At 45.2% G+C, this 23821-nt stretch overlaps 1 protein-coding gene across 1 annotated transcript; it reads left to right on the plus strand.

Annotated features, from left to right (window-relative positions):
- Nucleotides 1–12085: 12085 nt before the first annotated feature.
- MUC21 (mucin 21, cell surface associated) lies at nt 12086–23110 on the plus strand. Its single transcript, XM_064598327.1, has 5 exons — nt 12086–12452; nt 12729–12826; nt 13002–13047; nt 21504–22405; nt 22755–23110. Exons 1-5 carry the CDS (start codon nt 12086–12088, stop codon nt 22941–22943), a joined length of 1602 nt encoding a protein of 533 aa, XP_064454397.1. The 3' UTR covers nt 22944–23110.
- The last annotated feature ends 711 nt before the right edge of the window (nt 23111–23821 follow it).

Below are 23821 nucleotides of genomic sequence, written 5' to 3' on the forward strand. Positions count from 1 at the left end.
GTGAGAACATCATAATTACTGGACTATCAGTGGGGAGAAGTCCTGGCTGGTGTTCCTGACTCTGGCTGTGACCTTACAGATGACCTTAATCAGGAGTGGTTAGAGAATAGGAATTCTTTGGAGGGTCATGGAAGAGGAGGTTGAATTTCTATTGCTCCTGAGTCACTCCTGAGTTCCTGCTGGGCTCATTTGCATGGTGACAAAACAAGGAGAAAATGTGTTAATTAATAAGAAGTATAAGACATAGTTGCCACCTGAGACACCAATTTAAGAAAATTAAAATTAAATACATAATTCAATAACAGTTATCACAAAGCAATACTACACAGAATAAAACAGGACTCTAATGAATTAAACCCAATATTTATGGGCAACTACTACATCCCAAATTTATGTTAGGACACTAGTCCTGCTCTAAAACCATTCCACGCCCAAATGTCAGTCCCAGCAGAACCACTGCCCATCATCCACATAGCCTTGGCTCTCACTCTTACCAAAGGAGGATCAGCAACATCCTTGAGCAGAAAAGACACTTCAGTTTGTCACAGTCCTTCCAACCTGAACTTCATTTGGAATCAAAAAGCAGTCACTGTTTGCTACTTTTGGCATTCCCATTTGCAGGAAGCTAGAAGTCTACCACGGAGGGTGGTCCTAATGTGGACACTCATGAGTTATCTGCCAGGGTCCACTCTAGGCTGGGTGGGCCCTCAGGCCTCAGGATCTCTCTGACTCTCCCACCAGAGTTCTGCTCTGCTAAAGGCAGGATTGTAGCTTGGGGTCCAGAACGTTGGCACGCCAGATGTCAGAGGGACCCCAGAGCTGGGTCCCTGGAAAGAGCCTTGAGGCAGAGAGGGACACCTGGGATCTGGAAGAGGGCTGGGGTGCCTGAGTAAAAAAAGGACAAGGATGCCAGGTTTTTAGTCATCTGGGCACATGGCGACTCAGCATGTGGCAACTGTCAGGACAGGAGTGTCACTCTTTCTCAGAAGAAAAGAAGATACCGCCTATCCCTAGCCTCTAACCATTGAATTTCTCCACCCTGGACCCTAATTTAAAAAACAAAACAAAACCAAGCAGGAACACATCTGCCCACCCCCCACCCCCACCCCCACCCCTAGGGAGTGCCAAACATCCAACCTGACAAGGCAGCCAGATGGAGCCCTGCGGGTCAAAGGGTGTATATTCAGGGAGTGTAGAGGGCTCTCCAAACGCAATAGGGACTATGGGCTCCAGCACAGAGGCTGACTGTCTCCTTTCCCACTTCTCTCCTCCCCTACTAATGCTCACTTTGAAATCTAGGGGGAAGTCCTCTGACAAGCTCCAAGGATGGGCTCTCATTAGAGAAAATTACATTATGAGCGGTAAGGAGGGAATGGCTCCCTCCTCACAAGCTTAACGCCACGCCCCACCCGACACCCCGAGGACAGATCAGTGCCCAAGACCCCTAGAGCTGAGGTGGGCGCCAGGTGCGAGGGCAGAGGGGTGAGCCCGGGCAGGGCCGGCCAGGATCTGGGGTGAGGGACAAGGGACCAGAGCAGCGGGGACTCCGGTGTCCCTGGGTCCCTGAGTATGCGGCACTCCCTTCTTCCCTCTAGGCTCCACTTGGCTCGAGGTTCCTGGATCTAGCTCCGTAACTGAGCCGATCAGTGGTTCACAGCCGGCACCCCTCTCCCCCCAACCCCGGGGCGCCCCTTCTGCCGCCGCGGACGACACGCGGCCACCAGCCGAACCGTGAGCCCGGCACAGCCCCCGGCTCTCGCGGGGTGCAGTGCCCAGCGCTTCCTTCCACTCGCGCACATTGCACGGTCGGTCAGAAAACAAAAGTCTGCGCGGTGCTTGCTCTCAGCGCATCACGTATTTCCATCCTCTGGCAACTCTGCGGGTTTTTTCTTAGTACACTTGTTCGACAGACGGCAAAACTGAGACTCAGAGAAGTGCCCGTTCAAACCCACACAGCTCCTGGGAACAGAGATTTTTCTCCCACTCCAACGTCACTCCGTTCCTTAGTGTAACTTGGCAGCATGACCTGGATGGGTGGGACGTTTCCGGGACCACCTAAGGCACAGAGCGTTATGGAGGTTTGGCAAGAAAGCGTCCAGCTCCTTCTCCCACAGTCCGTGTCTCCCATCCAGCCTCTTGGACTTCCCAGAGCTTTGTTCTTCTGGCCCCACAGGGCGGGGCTCTATCCTGACAGCCTCTGTCGCCTTCTGAGACTCATTCTCTGGCCTCTGGGTCACAGTGCCCCCCCCTCCCCACCAGCGCGCAGCCCCTCCCCCCCCCCCCCCCCCCCCCCCGCCCCCCGGAGCTGACTGTGCCAGTGCACCTGCTCCTGGACAGTGACTGCCAGCAGGGTGAGAAGATTCAACGATTTGGGACCCAGTCACCCTCGTTTTCTCCCTGCTGCCTCCTACAAAGTCCTCTGCTCCAGAAATGAGACATCCCCAGAGAAAACAGATTTTTGCTGACTTCTGGCCCCAAGGGTGGGTCTCCTTTCCTCTGACAGGTTTGATCCCCTTGCTCTCTCCCTCCCTGTGCCAGAGATGCCTCTCCCTGGCGAGGGAGGGCCCAGAGGTTGTGGCTCCCCCACACCCCCCTGCCCAGCAGCACCTAGAAAGCCCACGGCCATAGCCAACGGAGGCAGGAACATGAGCCAGGCATACTGTGCAGCGAGTGTTGGAGCCCAAGAGTCCAGCCGTCCCGGTCCCTGGCTCCCTACTACCATGGAACTTACCCCAACTGACCTTACTCCTCCCACAACCCTGGCCCTAGCAAGCTTTTGAAACTTCATGACACAGTGAGACTCCAGGCATCAACTCGAGCCCTGCAGTCCACCTCTGCTATAGAACCCAGGCATTCTAGATAAAACTTCCAATGTCGATTGTTTCAAGATGCCGAGAGGAAAAGTATTGCCTGCCTCCTGCATCCTGATGTGGCTTCTCTTTGGAATCCTGGGACTTGGTAAATGAATTATCCATCAATCACAGATGACACGGAGGCCACAGAAAGTCGGGAGGAGACGAGGGTCTCTGTCCCAGACACTACTTGCATATTCTCATTCTTTTTCTGGAAGCAAAGATGATAAACTTCTTTTTGCCCATTTCTGTGAAAGTCAGTACTGACCCTAGCCCCCACTGACCATGACTGTGGCCCTCCTCACCTTCATCTTGCAGCAAATCCACCCTTCTCCTCCCCCTCCGACCTTTAGCTACAAGCAGGAACACGAATAGCAGCTTTATTTTGATTTTCCCTTAGATTCCTGGAGTGTAATAGCTACTTGATAAATGTTTTGTATCTAACTTGAAAATCCTAGTTTCTATATCATCGTTAATTCTTTATTAGAGCTAGGCTCCAAGTCTAAGTAAAGCCAAGGAAATGAAAACATCCCTTCCAGAAACGCTGCCTAAATATAAGTCCTTGGTCAGCTCTCAGAATTCCTGAATAGAGACACATGTGGAGGGACCGCAGAGACCCCAGGGCAGTGGGAATTAGCAGATGAAATTAGCCAGAGGAGAAGTAAAGTCTGGGCTCTCATGTTCCTAGCCATTTCACCTGACTTCTCTCTTAGACTCCTCCAGAATTCCAAGTTTCTCTTTTTAATTATTAAAATCAATGCCAAATAACTTATAAATGCTCTTCATTTCCACTGTAGGATGGAATGCCTAAAAAGGGAGTAGGCAGGGTAAGTGTGGAGTCGATAGAAACAGGCCTGGGTCTTTAAAATAAAGAAGAAATAAAAAAGGAGCACCTGGGTGGCTCAGTCGTTTAATTGCCTGCCTTCAGCTCAGGTCATGATCCCCAGGGTCCTGGGATCAAGCCCCACGTCAGGCTCTCTGCTTAAGCAGACAGTCTGCTTCTCCCTCTCCCTCTGCTCCTCCCCACTGTTCATGCTTGGCTCTCACTCTCTCTCTCTCTCAAATAATAATAAAAAAAAAATCAGAAAGAGGCCTGGGTTTATTTTTGTGTATGGTGTAAGGAAGTGGTCCAGTTTCATTCTTCTGCATGTGGCTGTCCAATATTCCCAACACCATTTGTGGAAGAGACTCTTTTTTCCATTGGATAATCTTTCCTGTTTTGTCAAAGATTAGTTGACCATAGAGTGAGGGTCCATTTCTGGGCTCTCTATTCTGTTCCATTGATCTCTGTGTCTGTTTCTGGACCATTTCTTTACACCATACACAAAAATAGACTCAAAATGGATGAAAGACCCAAACGTAAGACAGGAGTCCATCAAAATCCTAGAGGAGAACACAGGCAGCAACCTCTGTGACCTCGGCCACAGCAACTTCTTCTTAGACAAGTCTCCAAAGGCAAGGGAAACAAAAGCAAAAATGAACTATTGGGACTTCATCAAGATAAAAAGCTTCTGCGCAGCAAAGGAAACAGTCGACAAAACCAAAAGACAACCAACAGAATGGGAGAAGATATTTGCAAATGACATATCAGATAAAGGGCTAGCATCCAAGATGTATAAAGAACTTACCAAACTCAACACCCAAAGAACAAATAATCCAGTCAAGAAATGGGCAGAAGACATGAACAGACATTTCTCCAAAGAAGACATACAAATGGCCAACAGACACATGAAAAAATGCTCAACATCACTCAGCATCAGGGAAATACAAATCAAAACCTCAATGAGATACCACCTCACACCAGTCAGAATGGCTAAAATTAACAAGTCAGGAAACGACAGATGTTGGCAAGGATGCAGAGAAAGGGGAACCCTCCTACACTGTTGGTGGGAATGCAAGCTGGTGCAGCCACTCTGGAAAACAGTATGGAGGTTCCTCAAAAAGTTGAAAATAGAGCTACGCTATGACCCAGCAATTGCACTACTGGGTATTTACCCCAAAGATACAAATGTAATGATCCGAAGGGGCACCTGAACCCCAATGTTTATAGCAGCAATGTCCACAATAGCCAAACTATGGAAAGACCCCAGAAGAATGGATAAAGATGTTATATATATACACACACACATACACAATGGAATACTACTCAGCCATCAAAATAAATGAAATCTTGCCATTTGCAATGACGTGGATGGAATTGGAGGGTATTATGCTAAGCAAAATAAGTCAATCAGAGAAAGTCAATCAGTGAAATATGATCTCACTCATGTGGAATTTAAGAAACAAAATAGAGGATCGTAGAGGAAGAGAGGGAAAAATAAAACAAGACAAAATCAGAGAGGGAGACAAACCAAAGAGACTCTTAATCATAGGAAACAAACTGAGGGTTGCTGGAGGGGAGGAGGATGGGGGGATGGGGTAACTGGGGGATGGACATTAAGGAGGGCGTGTGATATAATGAGCACTGGGTGTTGTATAAGACTGATGAATCACTGACTTCTACCTCGGAAACTAATAAACTATTAATACATTATATGTTAATTAATTGAATTTAAACCAAAAAAATTAACATTAAAAAAAAAAAAGAAAGAAACAGGACTGGGTGGTATTTTTTCTTTTTTCTTTGATATTTGTTTCTTGTGCCCTCCCTCTGGTCCCTCCCAATGACTTTCTCCTGGAGACTGTTGTCTTACACATTCTATTCTCTTCCTTCCTCTCTTTCTGTGAACCCCTTCAGCTTGAACCATTATTACTGCACATGACTTCCAAACTCATCTCTAGCCTGTCTTTGCTCTGAAATCCAGTCCTGTATTTCCAGGCTTATTTTTCCCATAACATCTTCACTCGGATATCACGTCATACTGAACATGACACACATGTATTTGTCCAGCAAACATTTTTGATCATTTCCTCCATGCTAGATCGGAAGATACATCAGTGAACAAAGCAGCAACATGTCCTGCCTTTAGGGATCTCACAGTCCACTAGGAAAGGCAGATATCACAAAAGGAATGACACATAAATACAGAAGAGTAACAAGTGTGCAAAAATGCTAGCAGGCACCGCCTCATCTTCCCACCATCAGGTCTTTATAGTTTCCCCCATCTCCATCCATTCTCTCCCTCCCTGCTCCCTCTTTACATTGGAGGAGTCTCACTCTAACCTGAGCTCTGGTTCCCATCCCACACTTCCTGCCTTTCAGTAGGTTTCTCCCCCCCACCTACACGCTGTCTACTTCTCCTTCTCCAGGGTCCTTCTCATCAGCATCCAAACAAGCTCTAGAACAGTGTGCACAAGAATCACCTGGGAGAGATTCTATTTGTCTACTTATTTATTAAAAATTTTTATTTTTTATTGAGGTACAACTGATATACAACATTATATTAGTTTCAGGTATACAACAAAATGATTGGATATTTGTATATATTGAGACATGATCACAATAAGTCTAGTTAACATCCATCACCACATATAACTACAATTTTTGCATGTGTGTGTTGAGAACTTTTAAGACCTACACTCTTTGCAACTTTGAAATATACGACACAGTATTATTAACTATAGTCACCATGCTATACATTATATCCCCAGGACTTACTTATCTTATAACTGGAAGTTGTACCTTCTAATCCCTTTTACTCATCTTGCCCACTCCCACTCCCTGCCTCCAGTAACCACCAATCTGTTCTCTATATCTAGAGCTGTTTTGTTATAGCTTCCACATATAAGTGAGATCATACAGTATTTGTCTTTCTCTGTTTGACTTACTTCGCTTAGTGTAATGCCTTCAAGGTCCATCCACGTTGTCACAAATGGCAGGGTTTCCGGGGCGCCTGGGTGGCTCAGTCGGTTAAGCGGCTGCCTTCGGCTTGGGTCATGATTCCAGGGTCCTGGGATCGAGCCCCATGTCAGGCTCCCTGCTCCGCGGGGAGTCTGCTTCTCCCTCTGCCTCTGCCTCTCCCCCTGCTTGTGCTCTCTCTCTGTCAAATAAAGAAATAAAATCTTTAAAAACAAAACAAAACCAAAAAACAAATGGCAGGATTTCCTTCTTTTTTATGGCTGAATAATATTTCATTGCATACATAGGAGATTATTTCTAAAATGCAGGTTTTGGCCCTTGTCCCTTGGGGTTCCTGAGTCAGTAAGTTAGGGGTAGGGGCTGGGATCTACATTTTAACAAGCTCCCAACCTGTGGTCCAGGGACCACACTTTGAAAAGCTCTGCTCTTCCAGCATCCATCTTAACAAGCCTGTATCTTTCCCAGCTCTGCCCTCTGTCATTGCCAAGTTTCTTGAAATAATTCCCTATAAACACTATCTCCATTCTCTCATCTTCTACTCACTGCGTATATATTTCCTTTGCAGATTTTATCAGAGTAACTCATGTAAATAGTTTTAGAAGTCCGGTAGTCCTACAGGCTCATTACAAAAAATACTCATCTCTGATGCACCCCTCCTTTTCACATCTGATCCTTGCTGTTCAGAGGCAACAACTCCCAACTTTTAGCTTTTTCTCCTGGTATTTGCACCTACACACTTAAACATCACATTCGTATTACATTGCTATTCATAGATTTTTAACAAAAGACCTTAAATGAATCTTTTATTGGGCTAAATAATATTGCAAGACTCAAAATAGCTTCTTGTCCCAATTTTGCCTCCAAAAAGACTTAATAATTTATATGTATCCAGTATCATGTGGAATGAATTTTTCAAAACAAAACAAATTTTTAAAATTCAAATCTCATCAGTTAACTTAATTTTTAGCAGCAATTATTAAATAAAATGAAAAAGAAATTCTCTAATAGCAAATTACACAAGCCCAAGAGAGAATTATCCACGCCTATTACCCTAGTGTCTTAGAACATAATTTATCTAGCAATTGGTTTGCAAATTTTAAAATCAACTGCATTAAGACATGACAGCACATTTGCTGTTAACTCCTACTTGTGTCTTAAGAAAGCTCTTATTGAAAGAAAAAAAGTTTCACAGGTAGTGGGTGCAGACTGGTGATTTAGGAAATTGGCAACTAAAAATCAGTCTTTATTAGCATTGCCAGCCACAGCTGCAGTGAAGTATGGAATGTTCTTCAACATGCTCCAAGTCCATGAACTGGCACGTCAGAATTCTTCCTTTTCTTTTTTGCAAAGCAGCATACTAGCAGAGTTTTCTGAATATGCACCTTCCTCTTCATCAGCTCTGTGGTGGGGACACCATCAGGCTCAGCCTGTGGTGTTGTTGCTGATCTCCTCTTCCTCCTCCTCCTTTTTTTTCCTCAAAAATTTTATTGTGGCAAAACATGCATAACCTAAAATTCACCATTTTAACCTTTTGAAGTGTACAGTTCAGTGGCATTAAGTGCATGTGCATGGTTGTACAACCTTTGCTGGGGACTTCTTCCTGAGTCCCCCTCCTAGAATCACCACACTCGGGCCCTGTTTTGCATCCGTGCTGTCCAGGTACTTGAAACGTGGGTAGGGGCAGACGTCTGATGCTACAGTTTGGTCTTGCTGCTCATACCCTTCCAGAAGCTGTTCTAGAGCAGCACAGCTCTAACCTCCATGGGCCCCTGGTGTGCTAGACTTTCCCCTGCAGCCATGTAGTCATTTCTGAATAGGTGAACTAAGACTTGAACAACTGTCTTCTCATAACCAGGTGAATAAATCTTAATGTCCTTATAACTGTTTTCTTTTCTGAATAGAGTGCTGCCTGATCAATTCTTGTGCCAGCAATCTAGAGGCTTTCCCTAAGCATTCAACTGCTGTTGAAGTGGTCCTCATTTTCAAACATGTTGGCTGTTGATAGTATTGTGCAGTCTTTTCCAGATCTAATTTTCTATGAGCTTTCCAGCTAGTTCCAGGGCCTGCTGTGCTGGGAATGCCGTTCTCATGAGTGGGGGGAGGGGCAGAGGAGAGAATCTTCAAGCAGACTCCTCACCGAGCAGGAAGCCTGACATGGGGCTGGATCTCATGACCCATGAGATCATGACCTGAGCCGAAGCCAAAAGTGAGCCACCCAGGCGCCCCCACCAGTTGGTAGTTTCTGCATGTCCTTCAACATTATGCCTGTTGCTCAGAAGCTTTGTTTTTCCATATTCAGAAGTGGCACTGTCATAATCTGGCTTCCATGAAAAAAAGCAGTTTTCAGGTGTATCTCCGCTTTGATAAGATGTTGATTTCTCTTTTGAGCCACGTTTCCACAGTCTGTCCCTCACGTGAAGGGCAAGAGAGCCTCTTCCTCTTGGGCCCTGAAAGAGCCCTAGTTAGTGATTCATAGATTTGTTTGTTTGCTTGTTTCCGATGTTATCTATTTACTTATTCGCTGTCTTTCTCCCTGACTTGAATATAAGCATCATACCTATATTTTACCACTATGTCCCATGCCTGGAATGCCACATGCCTTACAGAAGCTTCTTTTTTTTTTTTTTTAAAGATTTATTTATTTATTTATTTGTGAGAGAGAGAATGAGAGACAGAGAGCATGAGAGGGAGGAGGGTCAGAGGGAGAAGCAGACTCCCTGCCGAGCAGGGAGCCCGATGCGGGACTCGATCCCGGGACTCCAGGATCATGACCTGAGCCGAAGGCAGTCGCCTAACCAACTGAGCCACCCAGGCGCCCGCCTTACAGAAGCTTCTTAAGGAATATTTTTGAATGAATGAATGAGAAGTACTGGACACAGAGAATGCCTATCAGAGAGAAACTTAGATCAGTCTCCTAGATTCTTCTCTAATCCATTCCCACTGCTACCATTGCTCTAGCACTTTATACTAAAAATTAAATAAAGGAAAGAAAGACATCATCCCAAGGATCTTCCCCTACCGTTTCCCTGTGTCTCTTTATTGAGAGAATTTTTACTTACTGCTAACACATTAGTTCTGACCTTGACTGCCTAAAGAGAGCCTGCAACATCTGGCCTCATCCCAAATTTACAGACTGACTGGCCTTCATTTCATGATAACAACCCATGGGCTCTCTTCAGGAAGGGACAGTATGCTGCAAGTCCCAAAGGGTGAAGGGGGATTTGCACTTGAGGGTCTCTGCTCAAGTGCCCTCCCATTTTGGTGTGACCTACTCCTTATTTCCACTTAGCTAAGGGAATACTGCTGGGGAGATCTGTCCACATGACCTCTATGTTTTCAAACAACACATTTTCTCCTTCATCTGAGCTCCAATAATCCTTAGTGTTAGAGAGATGATATGCAGTTTCTATTTGTGTTGCCTCCTTAGCATGGGTTAAATAAGAAGATTCACCTAGGCAAATAGAGGACAAAATCCCCACAAAAATGAAAAAAACTGAGAACCCTGATTAGTAAAATTCTGAAGAAAGAAGAAAATACAGAGGTGATTGATCAAATGATTCATTCATTCGACAGAACAATTGAGTCAGCAGTCATGCCCCTGGCATCTGCATAAAAAGAAAAAAAAAAAAAGTAAGAGGAGAGAACTACCATAGCTGCGCCCTATAAGGTACATGCTTCCACATGCAGGGTTAACTACAGTCTGGGTACCATAGTTCTGCTGACTCAACAGAAACAAGAATGACAGGTATGTGCAAGGCTCCTAATTAAATATAAAAAAGTGTACAAGTGGGGGGCGCCTGGCTGGCTTGCTCAGTACAGCAGTCAGTGGAGTGTGCAACTCTTTTCTTTTTTAGGACTTCATTTATATGAGAGAGAGAAAGAGAGAGGGCACGAGCAGGGGAAGGGGCAGAGGGTGAGAAAGAAGCAGACGCCCTGCTGAGCACAGAGTCCACACAGGGTTCAATCTCAGGTCCCTGGGATCATGACCTGAGCTGAAGTTAGACACTTAACCAACTGAGCCACCCAGGTGCCCCAAGTGTGTGACTCTTGATCTCGGGGTTGTGAGTTCAAGCCCCACATTCGACATAGAGATTACTTAAAAAAAAATCTTTAAAAGAAATACAAAAGTGAGTGTTATTATTCCTGAATAAAAATTAATGTACTTTAGGGAGGATTATCGCTCCTGGGCCCACCGCAACCTTTGAGCCCTCCACGTCCTTGATCACAGCTTCTGGGCACACTACCAAGACAACCACAGCCTCAGGGGCCACTGCAGAGTATGTCTCTACAATGGACTCCTCCACAGGCCTCAGAGCAACTCGACCTTTCAGACCATCTCAGTCTCCACCACAGCCTCTGAGGCTACCACACCCTCCACCACAGAATCTGTACCTACCATGACCTCTAACATAGCCTCTGATGCCACTACAGTTTCCACTAAAGCCCTTGTGGCAGTTGCTAAGTCTGTGCTCTCCTCAGGCACTCCCAATAACTGCCGAGACCACCACAACATCTGTGTCCACCACAGCCTCTGAGAGCACCGCTTCCTCCATGATGACATTTGTACCCACCATAGTCTTCACTATGACCTCTGAAATCACCACAGATCCTAGGGCCACCGTAGATTTCACTGCAGCTTCAAAAACCACTGCAGAATCTGTATCCACCACAGGCTCTGAGATCACCATGCCCTCCACATCAATATCTATGCCCACAATGGCCTCCTTCTCTGCCTCTGAAATCTCCATAAGCTTGGACACCACCATAGCTTCTACTACAGCCCCTGCGATCATCACACCTTCCACTACAATGTCTGTGCCAACCACTTTCTGCAACACTGCCTCTGAGGCCACCCCAGTCTCTGAATCCACTGTGCTCTTCGTCACAGTCTCTGAGATCACCAAACCATGTCTCCCATAATAATGCCTGGGCCCATGACTACCCCCAAAATAAGCTCTAAGATCACAAGAGCCTCTAATACCACCATGGCCTCCTCCACCAATGCTGAGAACACTTTTGTTTCCACTGAAGCTTTGGAGAGCGCTCTGGCCACTACAACAGCCTCAGAGATGACTAGAGTTTCCATTAAAGCCTCTGTCACAACTGTAGAGTCCGTGCCTTCCACAACTGCTGAAAGACCTGTTAAAACCACCACAGCATCTGTGCCCACCACATTCTTCCATAGCCTCTGAAGCCATCACAGGCCTCTGAGATCACCAAAGATTCTGACTCCACTATGGTCCCTCCCACCACTTCTAATACCACCAGATCCTCCACCATAGCATCTCTACCCATGACAGTCTCTACTACAGCCTTTGAGTCCACTGTGGCCTTCAGCATAGTCCCTGAGACCACCACATTTTCCACAATAATATCTCTGCTCCTCATAGCTTCTACCACAGGCTCTAAGAACACAATAGCCTCTGAGACCACCATGGTCTCCACCATCACTGCTGGGACCACTATCATCTCCATTGAGGCTTCTGAGATCACTCTGGGTTCTTCCTTAACATCTGTACCCACCATACTCATCACTGCAGCCTCTGAGACCACCAGTGCTCCCAGCACAGCTTCTGAGATAATCACATCCTCCACCACAATGTCCATTCCAACCACAGCCTTCAGCATAGCCTCTGAAATCACCATAAGTTCTTCAACTATCCCAGTCTCTGAAATAACTTCTGAGGCCCTCAAGTCCAGCATTACAGCATCTGTGCCAATGACAGCCTCTATCCCAGACTTTGAGGCCTCTGGGGCCTCTACCAAGGTCTCTGAGACCACCATGGCTTCCACAATTATATGTGGGCCCACAACAGTCTCTAAGAATACAGTTTTTGAGACTACTATGGCCTCCACCACCACCTCTCTGAGACCACCATGGCATCTACCATCACTGCTGAGACCACTAAGATCTGGACTGATCTCTCTGACAGCACTGTGGCTTTGACCATAGCCTCTGAGGCAATGACAGAATCTACTAAAGTCTTTGTGACACTTGGAGAATCTGTGACCTCCACAATAATTCCAGCATCTGCAGACACCCTGACTGTCTCAACCAGCTTCTAAGACCCCCATAGTTTCCTTCTCGGCATCTGGGCCTACCATATTTTCTTCCACAGATTCTGGGGACACCAAAGCTTCCACCTCACCTTCTGGACCCACCACAGCCTCAGAGGTCACCGCATCTTTTTTTTTTTTTTTTTTTTTTTTTTTTTTTAGAGGTCACCACATCTTTAGTTTTGGCCTCATCACCCACCTTGGCCTCTACCTCTGCCTCAGGGGTCCCCAGAGTCTCTATCAGGGTCTCTGGACCTTTCACGGTCTCTTCCATCACCTTGGTGCCCATCAAGGCCATTGACTTTTCTACTCAGTCCATCACCAACACAGCTGTATCAGGTACTGACCACCATGTCTTCTCTAAGCACACACACCTACCTCCAGTGTCAACCATCACCTTTTTGCCTGTTTCTGTCATTTCTGCTCTAGACTCTAGTCAAGCCATCACTCCTGTTGGATATACTTCTGTTCTCTCTTCTTGAATCCTATTTATTTCTACTCTGGTCTCACCTTCTTTTGCTCAGGGTCCATCATTTCCAACCCAATCAGAAACACTTCTTTGCAAGTTTCTCCCCCCGTCCCCAACACACAAGTTAATTATATTCCATCACTTCTGCCTAGAGGGAACTCACCGTAACTCTGTGACAAACACCCTAATTTGTCAGATACTGTCATTTCCGAGCCAAGCACAATCAGCTCTGTTCCACCCACCACCTGTGACACTGCCATCCCATCTTCAATATATTGAGCCCTGGTCCAGGGACTACAAACTACACTTCATGGGCCAAATCTGGCCTGTTACCTGTTTTCCCAAATGAGGTGTTATTGGAACACAGCCACATGTACTCCTTTATATCTATAGCTGCTCTCCAGCTACTTTGCATACTTGTGGCAGAGACTTTGTGACCCAACCAGCTTAAAAATTTACCATCTGATGACCCTTTACCAACCCTTGCTCCAAGTTTGGTTAAGACCAAAAAATGACTTTTTTCATCTCTGGCACATGCTCCGAATAAAACCACCTCTGCACTTGCCATCAGCTCTCATGTTGGATGTGATTCTACCCACTTTGTCCTGAGCTACCCAGTGCTATTCCAGTGACTGACACTGTTCTTGTATCAGTGTAACCACTTCCAGTCTAAGCACAACCCTTTTGCTGCTGATGCCACCTGCTCTATGTATTAGGTCCTCCCGCCTTGTTCTGAGTCCAGCCTCTCCTTCCCTAGGGCCAGCTCCTCTCTGTGGTCAGGTTCTTCCACATATGTTCTGAGCACACTCACCTCACCTTTGTTGACCACCATGATTGTGTTAGATTATGTCACCTGTGCTCCCAGCCGTGGCCACTGTCTCACCCTCAGTAAATCTGCTCCCATCATCCCTTCCTCTAGCAATGTCCTTATACCTTAAATGTGAGTACACTATAAGAATATCAGACCCTATCTCTTATCCCAGCCTACCCTCCCTATTTGGCTGATCACTTCTAAAATTGAATAAATCCATCTCAGTCACGTTTCCTCAATCTGAGTCTCCACCATCACCAGCACCACCAGTGGACATAGCCTACCTCCTCTTCTCTAAGACACTCACCTCTCTCTGAGGTTTCAGGGGAATCACTTTCCACCATCTCTCCTCCCACCACAACAGCTCTTCTCAAACCACCACCACCATTAGTGTGTGAGATCAACCCCTCTGCTCTAAGTACACCTGCCTCCTCGTCAATTATTGTCACTATAAATGCATCATATCGTGTGATCTGTTCCCTAGGCACCAGGACCACTGGAACCAGACCAAGCACCCCCATGTCTGTCACCATGGCCCCTGCAATGGACTCCATATCCCCTGCTACCAGGAATATTGTCCCTGAGATGGACCCAAAGACCTCGGACCTGGGCACATCCACTTTTGGAGCACCATCTATCAGCTCTGTTCCAAATACCAGGAACACCAGGATGAGATCTACCCAGGAGCCAACCACCACTCCTGGAAGCAGTACACTTCACATAAAATAGACTCAGTCACCACGGGCACGGACACAGTTACCATGAGCCAAATGCCAACATGGGACGAAGGCAAGTAGATATTTGCAGCCCTGGGGCATCATCCTCATCTCTCTGTCTGTAATTGTGGTGGGTACTGGTGTTAGTGGGACTGAGCTTTTGCCTGGCAAGTTACTGTGAGTAGAGATGGAGGAACTAATTACATGATGGATCATGAGTAGGAATAGAATAATGAGAATAGGACCACTAGGATGTTCAGAACAAGAGAGCAGTGTGTGGAGAGTCACATACATCCTAGCCCAGTCAACATCAGAGCATCAGGAGCATACCTCTAGCCTCACAAATCAGCTTTATCAGCTCATTGCAACAGGAGAGACTGTACACCACAGTCAGACTAAGGAGCTTTGTACCAAACTAAGGAAAAGAGTCATTATAGTGTTGGGGGAGTGTGGAGTTTTGGTTAAAAGCAGCAGAGTTAAAAGTTTTGGTTAAATGCAGCAGAGTTAGAAGTTAAATGCAGCAGAGTATTAGTAAGCTTACAACAAAGCAGGATGAGTACAAGGGTCAACAGGAGCTCCAGAATGTGAAGTGGACTCAGTTTCCTTGGAGATAACAAAGTTACACTAGATGGGGAGTGCTGTTATAGTTGACCATTGAACAACGTGGAGGTTAGGGGCACTGACATCCCTCACAGTCAAAAATCTGTGTAATTTGTGTCTCCCCAAAAACTTAACTACTAATAGCCTACTGTTGACTGGAAGTCTTACCAATAACAAACAATTGATTAACACATATTTTGTATGTTATATGTATTATACTGTATTCTTACAATAAAGTAAGCTAGAGAAAAGAAAATGTTATTAAGAAAATTCTAGGGGTGCCTGGGTGGTTCAGTCAGTTAAGCGTCTGCCTTTGGCTCAGGTCATGATCCCGGGGTCCTGGGATCAGGCCTGCATTGGGTTCCCTGCTCAGCAGGGATCCTGCTTCTCCCTCTCCCCTCCCCCCCCCCCGCTTGTGCTCTGCCCCTCTTTCGCGCGTGCTCTCTCTCAAATAAACAAAAATTTTTAAAAATCTTAAAAAAAGAAAATTCTAAGGAAGAGAAAATACATTTACAGTATTATACTGTATTTATTGAAAAACTTCAGTGTATAAGTGGACCCGCAGAGTTTGAACCCATGTTGCTCAAGGGTCTACTGTATTCAGAAACTCTTATCTGCCCTTGGGTTGGAAACTGAAGCTGCTTCTCTGTGTTCAAGTAACTTAGATTCTCCAGACAAGAATAGGATATTTGCTTCTTATGAATATAATTTCAAACAGGAAACTTGTGATAGTCTATCAGTTTAGAGAATCACATTTTTCATTGACAAAATCACTGAGTGAGTAAGTCACTGAAAGAAGGGAGCTGTTATGAAGGTTTACAACTGCAGTGTGTCTTTGGGGAAAATATTTTCCTGTGAACCTTGCGGCTGGCTTTACCCATGTTGTCATCCCAGCCTGAGGAATGGCAGTGCAGACCGTTACTTTCTCAGTCTGGTTTTTACTTTCTCACATAGCATGATATAAAGACCACAAAAGAGAGAAAGACAGAAATCCTGACTACGGAGTTGATTGGTGAGAGGTACACAACGGGCATTTGGCAAACACCAGCTGGCAGCCTGATCTTCACTGATCTGTTGTTCGTCCTTCCTCCCTTCCTCCCTCCCTCACTTCCTTCCTTTTTTGAGGTAAAATTGACATATAATATGATAGTAATTTCAGGTGTCCAACATAATGTTTCGATATTTGTATACATTGGGAAATGATCACCACACTAAGTGTAGTTAATATCTGTCTAGGTCTGTAGCTTCAAATCATACAAACTAGGTAGACAGGAAACCATCTTAGAACCACTCATTGTTTTCCAGGTCTCCTTCATCTTTGGGAAGATCCTTCTTCCCTCCTTCTTTGTCTCTTCCAAATGCCATGTGACAATAAGGAGAAAATTACTGGGATGTGGTACAAATTGAAACCCTAAAATACACTGGCCACTATATATATATATGTTTTTATGTTTTTCTTTTTGTTTTTTCCTTTGCCCTTTATAATTGCATGCTTACTATGTGCCAAACACCATGTAGTGCTTTTAAATACACCATCATTTTTTTCTCAAACCAATCCAGTGAGAACTTAAATTTCTGGCTCTATGATGCTCTAGGTGTGTTGACTTAAAATACCCTGAAAAACTTAAAATGGTGGACTAATATATCTTTTTTTGTTTGATTATATATGGATTTCATTGATTAAATCAGCTTTAATAACCAGGGCATCCATCTTCTCTAAAACGCCTTATAATACACAATGTTGTCAACTTATAGGCAGTACTTGAATGGGAATGGATGACTATAGATGACTTTTTAAAATATCTTCTTAAATGAGTCAATGAGTTGGTGGAAAAGTAAGGAATGCTAGAATTAAAGACTTAGCTAAGGTAGGAATCCAAGGAGGTAAGAGGAGTACTAAAGTCAACATTTGCCAAACCCAGTGAACTTAATCTTCAAGCAGTACAGCCTCAGTCAGACCAGCGTGGGTGGGGGCTCTTGCAGTAGACCCTCCCATAAATCTGAAACCTTCAGGGAGAGTGTAAGCTAAAAATAAACACACTCTTCCTCTAAGGAAGTGAAAGCAAAATTACCTGTTTCTAAACTTTGTAAAGGGGAAGGGAGGAGAGAGGGAAGTATCTCTTGAGAAATGACTTGTAACCACAACAATATTTTACATGGTTTGCAGTTCCAAATCATGGGTTATTCAAAAGACCTCAAGCCTATCATTTAATTTATGAGAATCCTCAAATGGTAATGCATCCATATCCTTGGCCAAAACATGCAAATTCTCTGTGGGAGATCATGCCCTCATCTTAGGCTTCAAAGTACTTCTACAGATAACATCACAAGAAAAATAAACTCAGCCATAAACCTCTAGTAAAACCATCTCAGTCATAAAGCATCAGTGAAAGCCAGCAAGAAACAAAACACAAAACAGCAGGATCAGATCCACAAAAACTGGAGGTACTGGAATTATTAAATACAGAATATAAAGCAAGTAGGTTTAAATGTGTGTCATAGCTTTCTGATTGCCCACTAATATCCATTCTCCATCTTTAACAATCATATTCTCAAGTTGTAGTCAAGCACATGCCCCCTCGGCTACTCACCATATTCTCCAGTCTCTCAGCTTATTTTGGCTGTATGACTATGTTCTGGCTTATGGTGTGTAAGCAGATAACAATAATCTCTCATGAAATTAAAAACCAAGACAGAATTAAAACACTTGATAAGATTAGGGTATGGGGGCGCCTGGGTGGCTCAGTTGGTTAAGCGACTGCCTTCAGCTCAGGTCATGATCTCAGGGTCCTGGGATCGAGCCCCTCATCGGGCTCCCTGCTCGGCGGGAAGCCTGCTTCTCCCTCTCCCACTCCCCCTGCTTGTGTTCCCTCTCTCGCTGTGACTCTCTCTGTCAAATAAATAAATAAAATCTTAAAAAAAAAAAAAGATTAGGGTATGAGTTGGGAATTGGGTAGTAATTATTAAAGTTCCAAGGTTCTTGTGCTGTTTTGAAGGACAGTAAAGATACTAATTACATATAGTCTCTGATAAGTATGCATGCAAAAAAATTTTAGGATTATGTCTAGAAGGTGGAATCTGGACTTGAATTCAGGACCTCTGCCTCCAAATAATTCTAGAGGGAAAAAGAGAAAAAAGGATTTCTTAGAGTGCTTTTGGCCTGTCAGCCATAAAATGCAATTGCTAGGAGTCTAAAGCCCAGCCAGTCATTGAATGGTTCCTCACACTTCAGCCTCAGGAACTGCTTCAGCCTCACAGCCACTAGGCAGATCTGCATCAGCCTTTTCCAGCACACTCCATCCCCTCCTGACTCTCAGACTCACTCATAACTTCCTTCATGTCTCCAGCTACCTCCTGCTTCTTTCAAACAGGTCTTAAATGTCAGGAATACTCATTCACCCACAAATAAACTATCTGAGATAAACTATCTGCTTCTTCCACAAAGCTTCTCATTAACAGTAATGAAAACAGCTGACTTTGGTCACACAGACTGTGCACTGAAACTCCCATCTATCAACCCCCTGGCCCTGACCACAAGATGCCTTCCCCATGAACTCCCAAAACCCTCTGCTCATTTGGGTCTGCTCAGTCTTACTTGTTTAATTGACTGTGTGTCCTTTGCTGTTACATCCTTGTCCAGACCAGCATGAAGTTTCTAGAGGACTCAGACTGTATATCTCCCTCCCCCAACAGACTTGAAGTCTCCTAATATGTTATCTGTGGTATACCCTACTGAGAGATGTTTCATTAGGCTGATGAGAAGAAGCATCTGAAGGATTCCAGGGCAGAAAAGGTCCCACAGATTTCTCTGAAAACAAACAAGAGGGAAATTCCTATGCTGGAGGGTCAGAAGGGGACCCTATACCACCCCTTCACCAGCTAGGAGTCTGACAGATGGCTTCTTCTACACATTCAACACTCCCCATGCCCTCAGCCCTCATGCCCCAGAGACCCCAAAGATGCCTTCATCAACCCCTGGATCTCCCTTCCCCTCTTTATTCAGTGTGCATTGTTGAGTGCCTACTGCATACCCAGAAATGCTCCATCTGTCTTCTGCCTATAACCCAGAAGCCCAGACCCCTAGTTACTGCTCTCTTTTGAGTCTCCTATTTCCATTTGCTTCAGAGATGTAGGGTACCACCCACTTAGCTCACTTCATTAGGGCTTTTTCCTTACCAAAGCGGGCACACAGAACTTCTTGACCAGGAAACAAAGTCTTGCAGTAGAACAGGTTTCTGGCCCCATCCCTGCCTTAGAGGGTGGGTCCCTTCCACTCTGACAAATTTGATCTCCTCATACCGTTCGACTTCCTGCTCTGATCCAGCCAGTCCAGTGCCCTGCCTAGTGTGATCATGTCATTCTCCTTTCTCACCTTCCTCTTGACCCTAGTCTATTCCTTCTCAAGCTCAGTATTGTTTTTTAACTGCTCATAGTTGGCAGAAGAACAAGTCAACTTCCCAACTCCTCCCCAACACATATGAAGCTATAAAGGTCCCTGCAGCTCTTCCATAATAAAGAAAAAGGCAATAACATTGCATGGAGGAAGCTTAAGGAACCCAGGCTTCCAGTCTTCCACCCAAGCTCAAAGTTCTTCCCGAGAACAAGTACTTAGGAGACCCAAGCTCCTGGAAGCTCCAGTATTTATCTCTTCATCTTGAACTCTCCTTTTTCAAGAATCCTGTTCTTTGCCTTCTAGATCTTGGTCACAGCTGGGATTCGGGCATCATACTTTCCAACAATGAGGCAGATAAAGATGCAGAAACTTCTCCTTAAGTATTGGTTACTATTGCATCTCCTACTTTTAGAAACTGGTAAGTGATTTCCCTTAAAAGTGGGTGATCTGAGAACCTTCAAGGTGCTTTGGGGGATGCTGACCACTGCTAGGACTAGCTCTTCCATAGAGTGGGGATCATTGTTTTACCCCAATCACTTCAGTCTAATTAGGTATCACCCAGGAGGCAGTCAGAGCACAGTGGTTAAAACTGTAGACTCTGGTCTCAGATTGCCTGTGTATGGATCATGGCTCCACTGTAACAGTGTGTGTGTACTTCGGGTGAATTGTTTAATTTCTCTGTGCCTCAGTTTCTGCATCTATAAAATGATAATAACCTGTGTGGTTGGCTGGGGGGTTAACTACTAAGAACGGGAAGCGTTGACTGTGGTGTCATTCTTACTCTTGGTCATCTCAGTTTCTTCTTAGTTTTATTCATGATTCTGATCTTAACGCCTATTTGTACCACACAGCTGATATGGGGGCCTTTCAAAATAGAGCTAAAACTCTAATCCTATGTTAGTTCAATTAGGCCCAAGGAAAAAATACACGTGTGTGGAATGAATTGATAGGCACTCATGTTCCAGTTAGTGGTAAAAGGAGCCACAAATTAATTTTGGTTATCTGGGGGAGATTGAGTATCTTTGTCCTTCAGTGTTGTGAGGGGCAAAAAACAGACACAACCTTAACTCTGTCTGAGTCTCCAAGAAGGTTGAAAAAATTCCCTATACCTTACAGCCCTTTATCCTGGGAGATCTAAAACATTTAAGCTACATATGACTTGTGCTTCTCCAGCCTCTGCCATAGACATCAGGAGCCCCTGGAAATTGAAAGCATATAGACTCACCCAGCCCCTTGTTGAAAGGCCACATCTCAAAATCTGATTCATTTAATCTAGAATGGTTTGCCTTTATTATTAACAAGCTACTCAGACAATTCCGATGTAGATGTTTTCTGAGTAACACTGAAAAATATTTTCTTGGAAGGGAGCAACACTACTTTAAGAATGAATTAATCGATATATACTAGTTTCACAGGGCTTTGCAATTCCTTTATAATACTTCTTATCTGTATTGGATCTTATATAGTAGAATATGGAATAAGCTTACTACCAGTGGAACCAGGTTATGTAACCCTGGTATTGGGGCTGGGTGGGGAAGGCAATTTAGCATGGTAACTGAAAGTGCACATCCAGTACCCTAAGTAAAAATTCCTGCTCTACCACTTACTATCTGCATAAATAAGGGCAAATATTAACATTTCTAAGCCTCAGTTTCTTCATCTTAGCTGTTGATAATAATAGTAGCTAGTTCATAGGGCTGTAGTGAGCATCAAATAGAATTACCCATGTAATGAATTTAAACAAGCATTAAACCAGAAAGTACTTATGCTCCTTATATGTTTGTCATCATTTATGATTATCAGCAGGTGAAACATCCACATCAGGCAAGACTGAACACAGCATAACTTCTAGTGGGACCACTACAACCTCTAACACTAAATCCAGCACAATCTCTGGAGGGACCAGCACACTTGTCAACACTGGACTCAGCACAGCCTCTGGTGGAACAAGTATAGTTTCCAACACTGGATCTAGTGTGACCTCTAGGGGAACCAATACAGCCTCCAGTACTGGATCCAGCACAACCTCTGGAGGGACCAGCACAGCTGCCAATACCGGATCCAGCACATCTGGTGGGACCAGTACAGCCTCCAACACTGAATCCAGTGTGATCTCCAGTGGGCCCAGCACAACCTCCAATACTGAATCTAGCACAACCTCTGGAGGGACCAGCACCCCTGTCAACATTAGATCCAGCACAACCTCCAGAGGTAGTAGCACACCTATGAACACTGGATCCAGTGAAACCTCAGGTGGGACCAGTATAGCCTCCAGCACTAGATTCAGTACAACTTCCGGTGGGACCAGCATAGTCTCTAGGACTGGATCCAGCACAACCTCCAGTGGGACCAGCACAGCTACCAACCCTGGATCCAGTGTGATCTCCAGCAGGACCAGTGTAGCTTCCAACACTGGATCTAGTGGGACTTCCAGTGGGACCAGCACAGCTGTTAACACTGGATCCAGTGTGACTTCCAGCAGGACCAGCACAGCTGCCAACACTGCATCCAATGCAATCACAGGAGGCTCTAGCACACATTCTCTAACTGGAACACACACAACTTCCAATAGGATTGGCATGAGCGCTACCACTCCAGTGAATCATGTGACACCCAGTGGGTCCCTGAAACCATGGGAAATCTTCCTCATTACTCTGGTCTCAGTTGTAGTGGCTGTGGGATTCTTTGCTGGGCTCTTCATCTGTGTGGTGAGTGCCTAATATGTAGGAAAGTGTCTGGGGGAAGGAGTAGCAGGAACATAAGGAAATGGGGTATGAATAGTAGGGCCACCAAGTTGGGGGGTGGGTAGGAAGGAAGGAAAGATCAGGAGAATGTTACTAAAGAGAAGTAGCAAGTTAGAACTGGAAGAGTCAATCAGTGTGCTGAGGGAACTATTGACTTGTGGGAAAAGAAGACCAAAAGAAGGAATAAAGTCTAGAGGAAGGAGTACTAGGTGAAGGAGGTGATATGAAGGGGAAGAAGATTCCAGAAGGACTCCATGTTAAGGCTCGGGACAAGGGGATATGATTCTGAAATGATTCGCCCTTCTTTTTCTAGAGAAATTCCCTGACCCTGAGAAACGTCTTTGACACAGCTGTCTACCATCCCCATGGCCCCAACCTTGGCATGGGCCCTGGAGGGAATCACGGAGTCCACCACAGGCCTAGCTGGAGCTCTAACCGGTTCTGGAGGAGACCAGTATCCTCAATAGCTATGGAGATGAGAAGGGGATACAATGGGCCCTGAATGGCCCCTGAAGCCAGAGTGCCACCTTCTTCAAGGAGAAAACCAACCTGGGAGACCAGAGACCTGAGTGTCCTTTCATTTGTCCCCAGGGGTCCCCTCCCAGCTTTATTTGGGTCTCTGACAGCCCTGGGGAAGACACTCCCTGTCTCTTGCTTTTACTAAACTGTGGAAAGAGGAGACTCTATTGGTCATTTAGCTAAGAAATAAACACAAACAAAATATATGACAGAATCTGTGTATGCACATGAGTGAATGTCTACAGCGCCGAGTTGAATTTCCCTGTTATATGAGAGAACCTCCATGCCGGAACCCACTTGGCATTCAAAATCTCCACAGTAAAATCCAGAGATTTCATTCCTACCTGTCCCCTTTCTCTAATCCTTCTTGCCCCAAGCAGGAACACTGTGTTTTTGAGACTGACTAGATTGATAGGGGAATTGAATTAGGAGAGATGAGAAGGGAGGGCAGGTGCCAGGATTCTACAGGCTCACTGCTTAGGCCTGTGGTACACAGAGATTATGTCATGGTACATAGAGAACCCAGAGCATGATGAGGCAGACAGGTGCAATTACATGTGCCATGGGGCAGGGCATGTTCACTCTAAATCATAGTTTCTTGGGCATTTACATTTGCTCTAGACCTGGCCTACTTGTCAGAATAGAGGTGCAATTTGACACTTTTCTCTCTCACAGTGCTCCTTTCAGAAGCAGGAAGAGAGTTTCCTTTTACCAAGGAAAGACTTTCTGGCTTTAACCCTTCTGGCCAAGGTCTAATCTTTCAAGAGGCTCATAGCAGAGACACCTGTGGTAAAGCCTGTGATTCTCATGAGTCCCCTCCCAGAAGGGCTGAACATCTCTTTCATGGGTGCAGGGGTGAGG

Source organism: Mirounga angustirostris, unplaced genomic scaffold, assembly GCF_029215605.1.
Source record: "Mirounga angustirostris isolate CCGP_5_RB_7025 unplaced genomic scaffold, mMirAng1.0.hap1 SCAF_8, whole genome shotgun sequence".
NCBI lineage: Eukaryota > Metazoa > Chordata > Mammalia > Carnivora > Phocidae > Mirounga > Mirounga angustirostris.

Bases quoted from the DNA above. Each gene is read 5' to 3' on its own strand.
- MUC21 (XM_064598327.1), top strand. From the start codon at position 12,086: ATGGTCTCCACCATCACTGCTGGGACCACTATCATCTCCATTGAGGCT. The intron at 12,827-13,001 runs GTCACCGCATCT...GTGCCCATCAAG, and splicing joins GACCCACCACAGCCTCAGAG to GCCATTGACTTTTCTACTCA. The intron at 22,406-22,754 runs GTGAGTGCCTAA...TTCTTTTTCTAG, and splicing joins CTGGGCTCTTCATCTGTGTG to AGAAATTCCCTGACCCTGAG.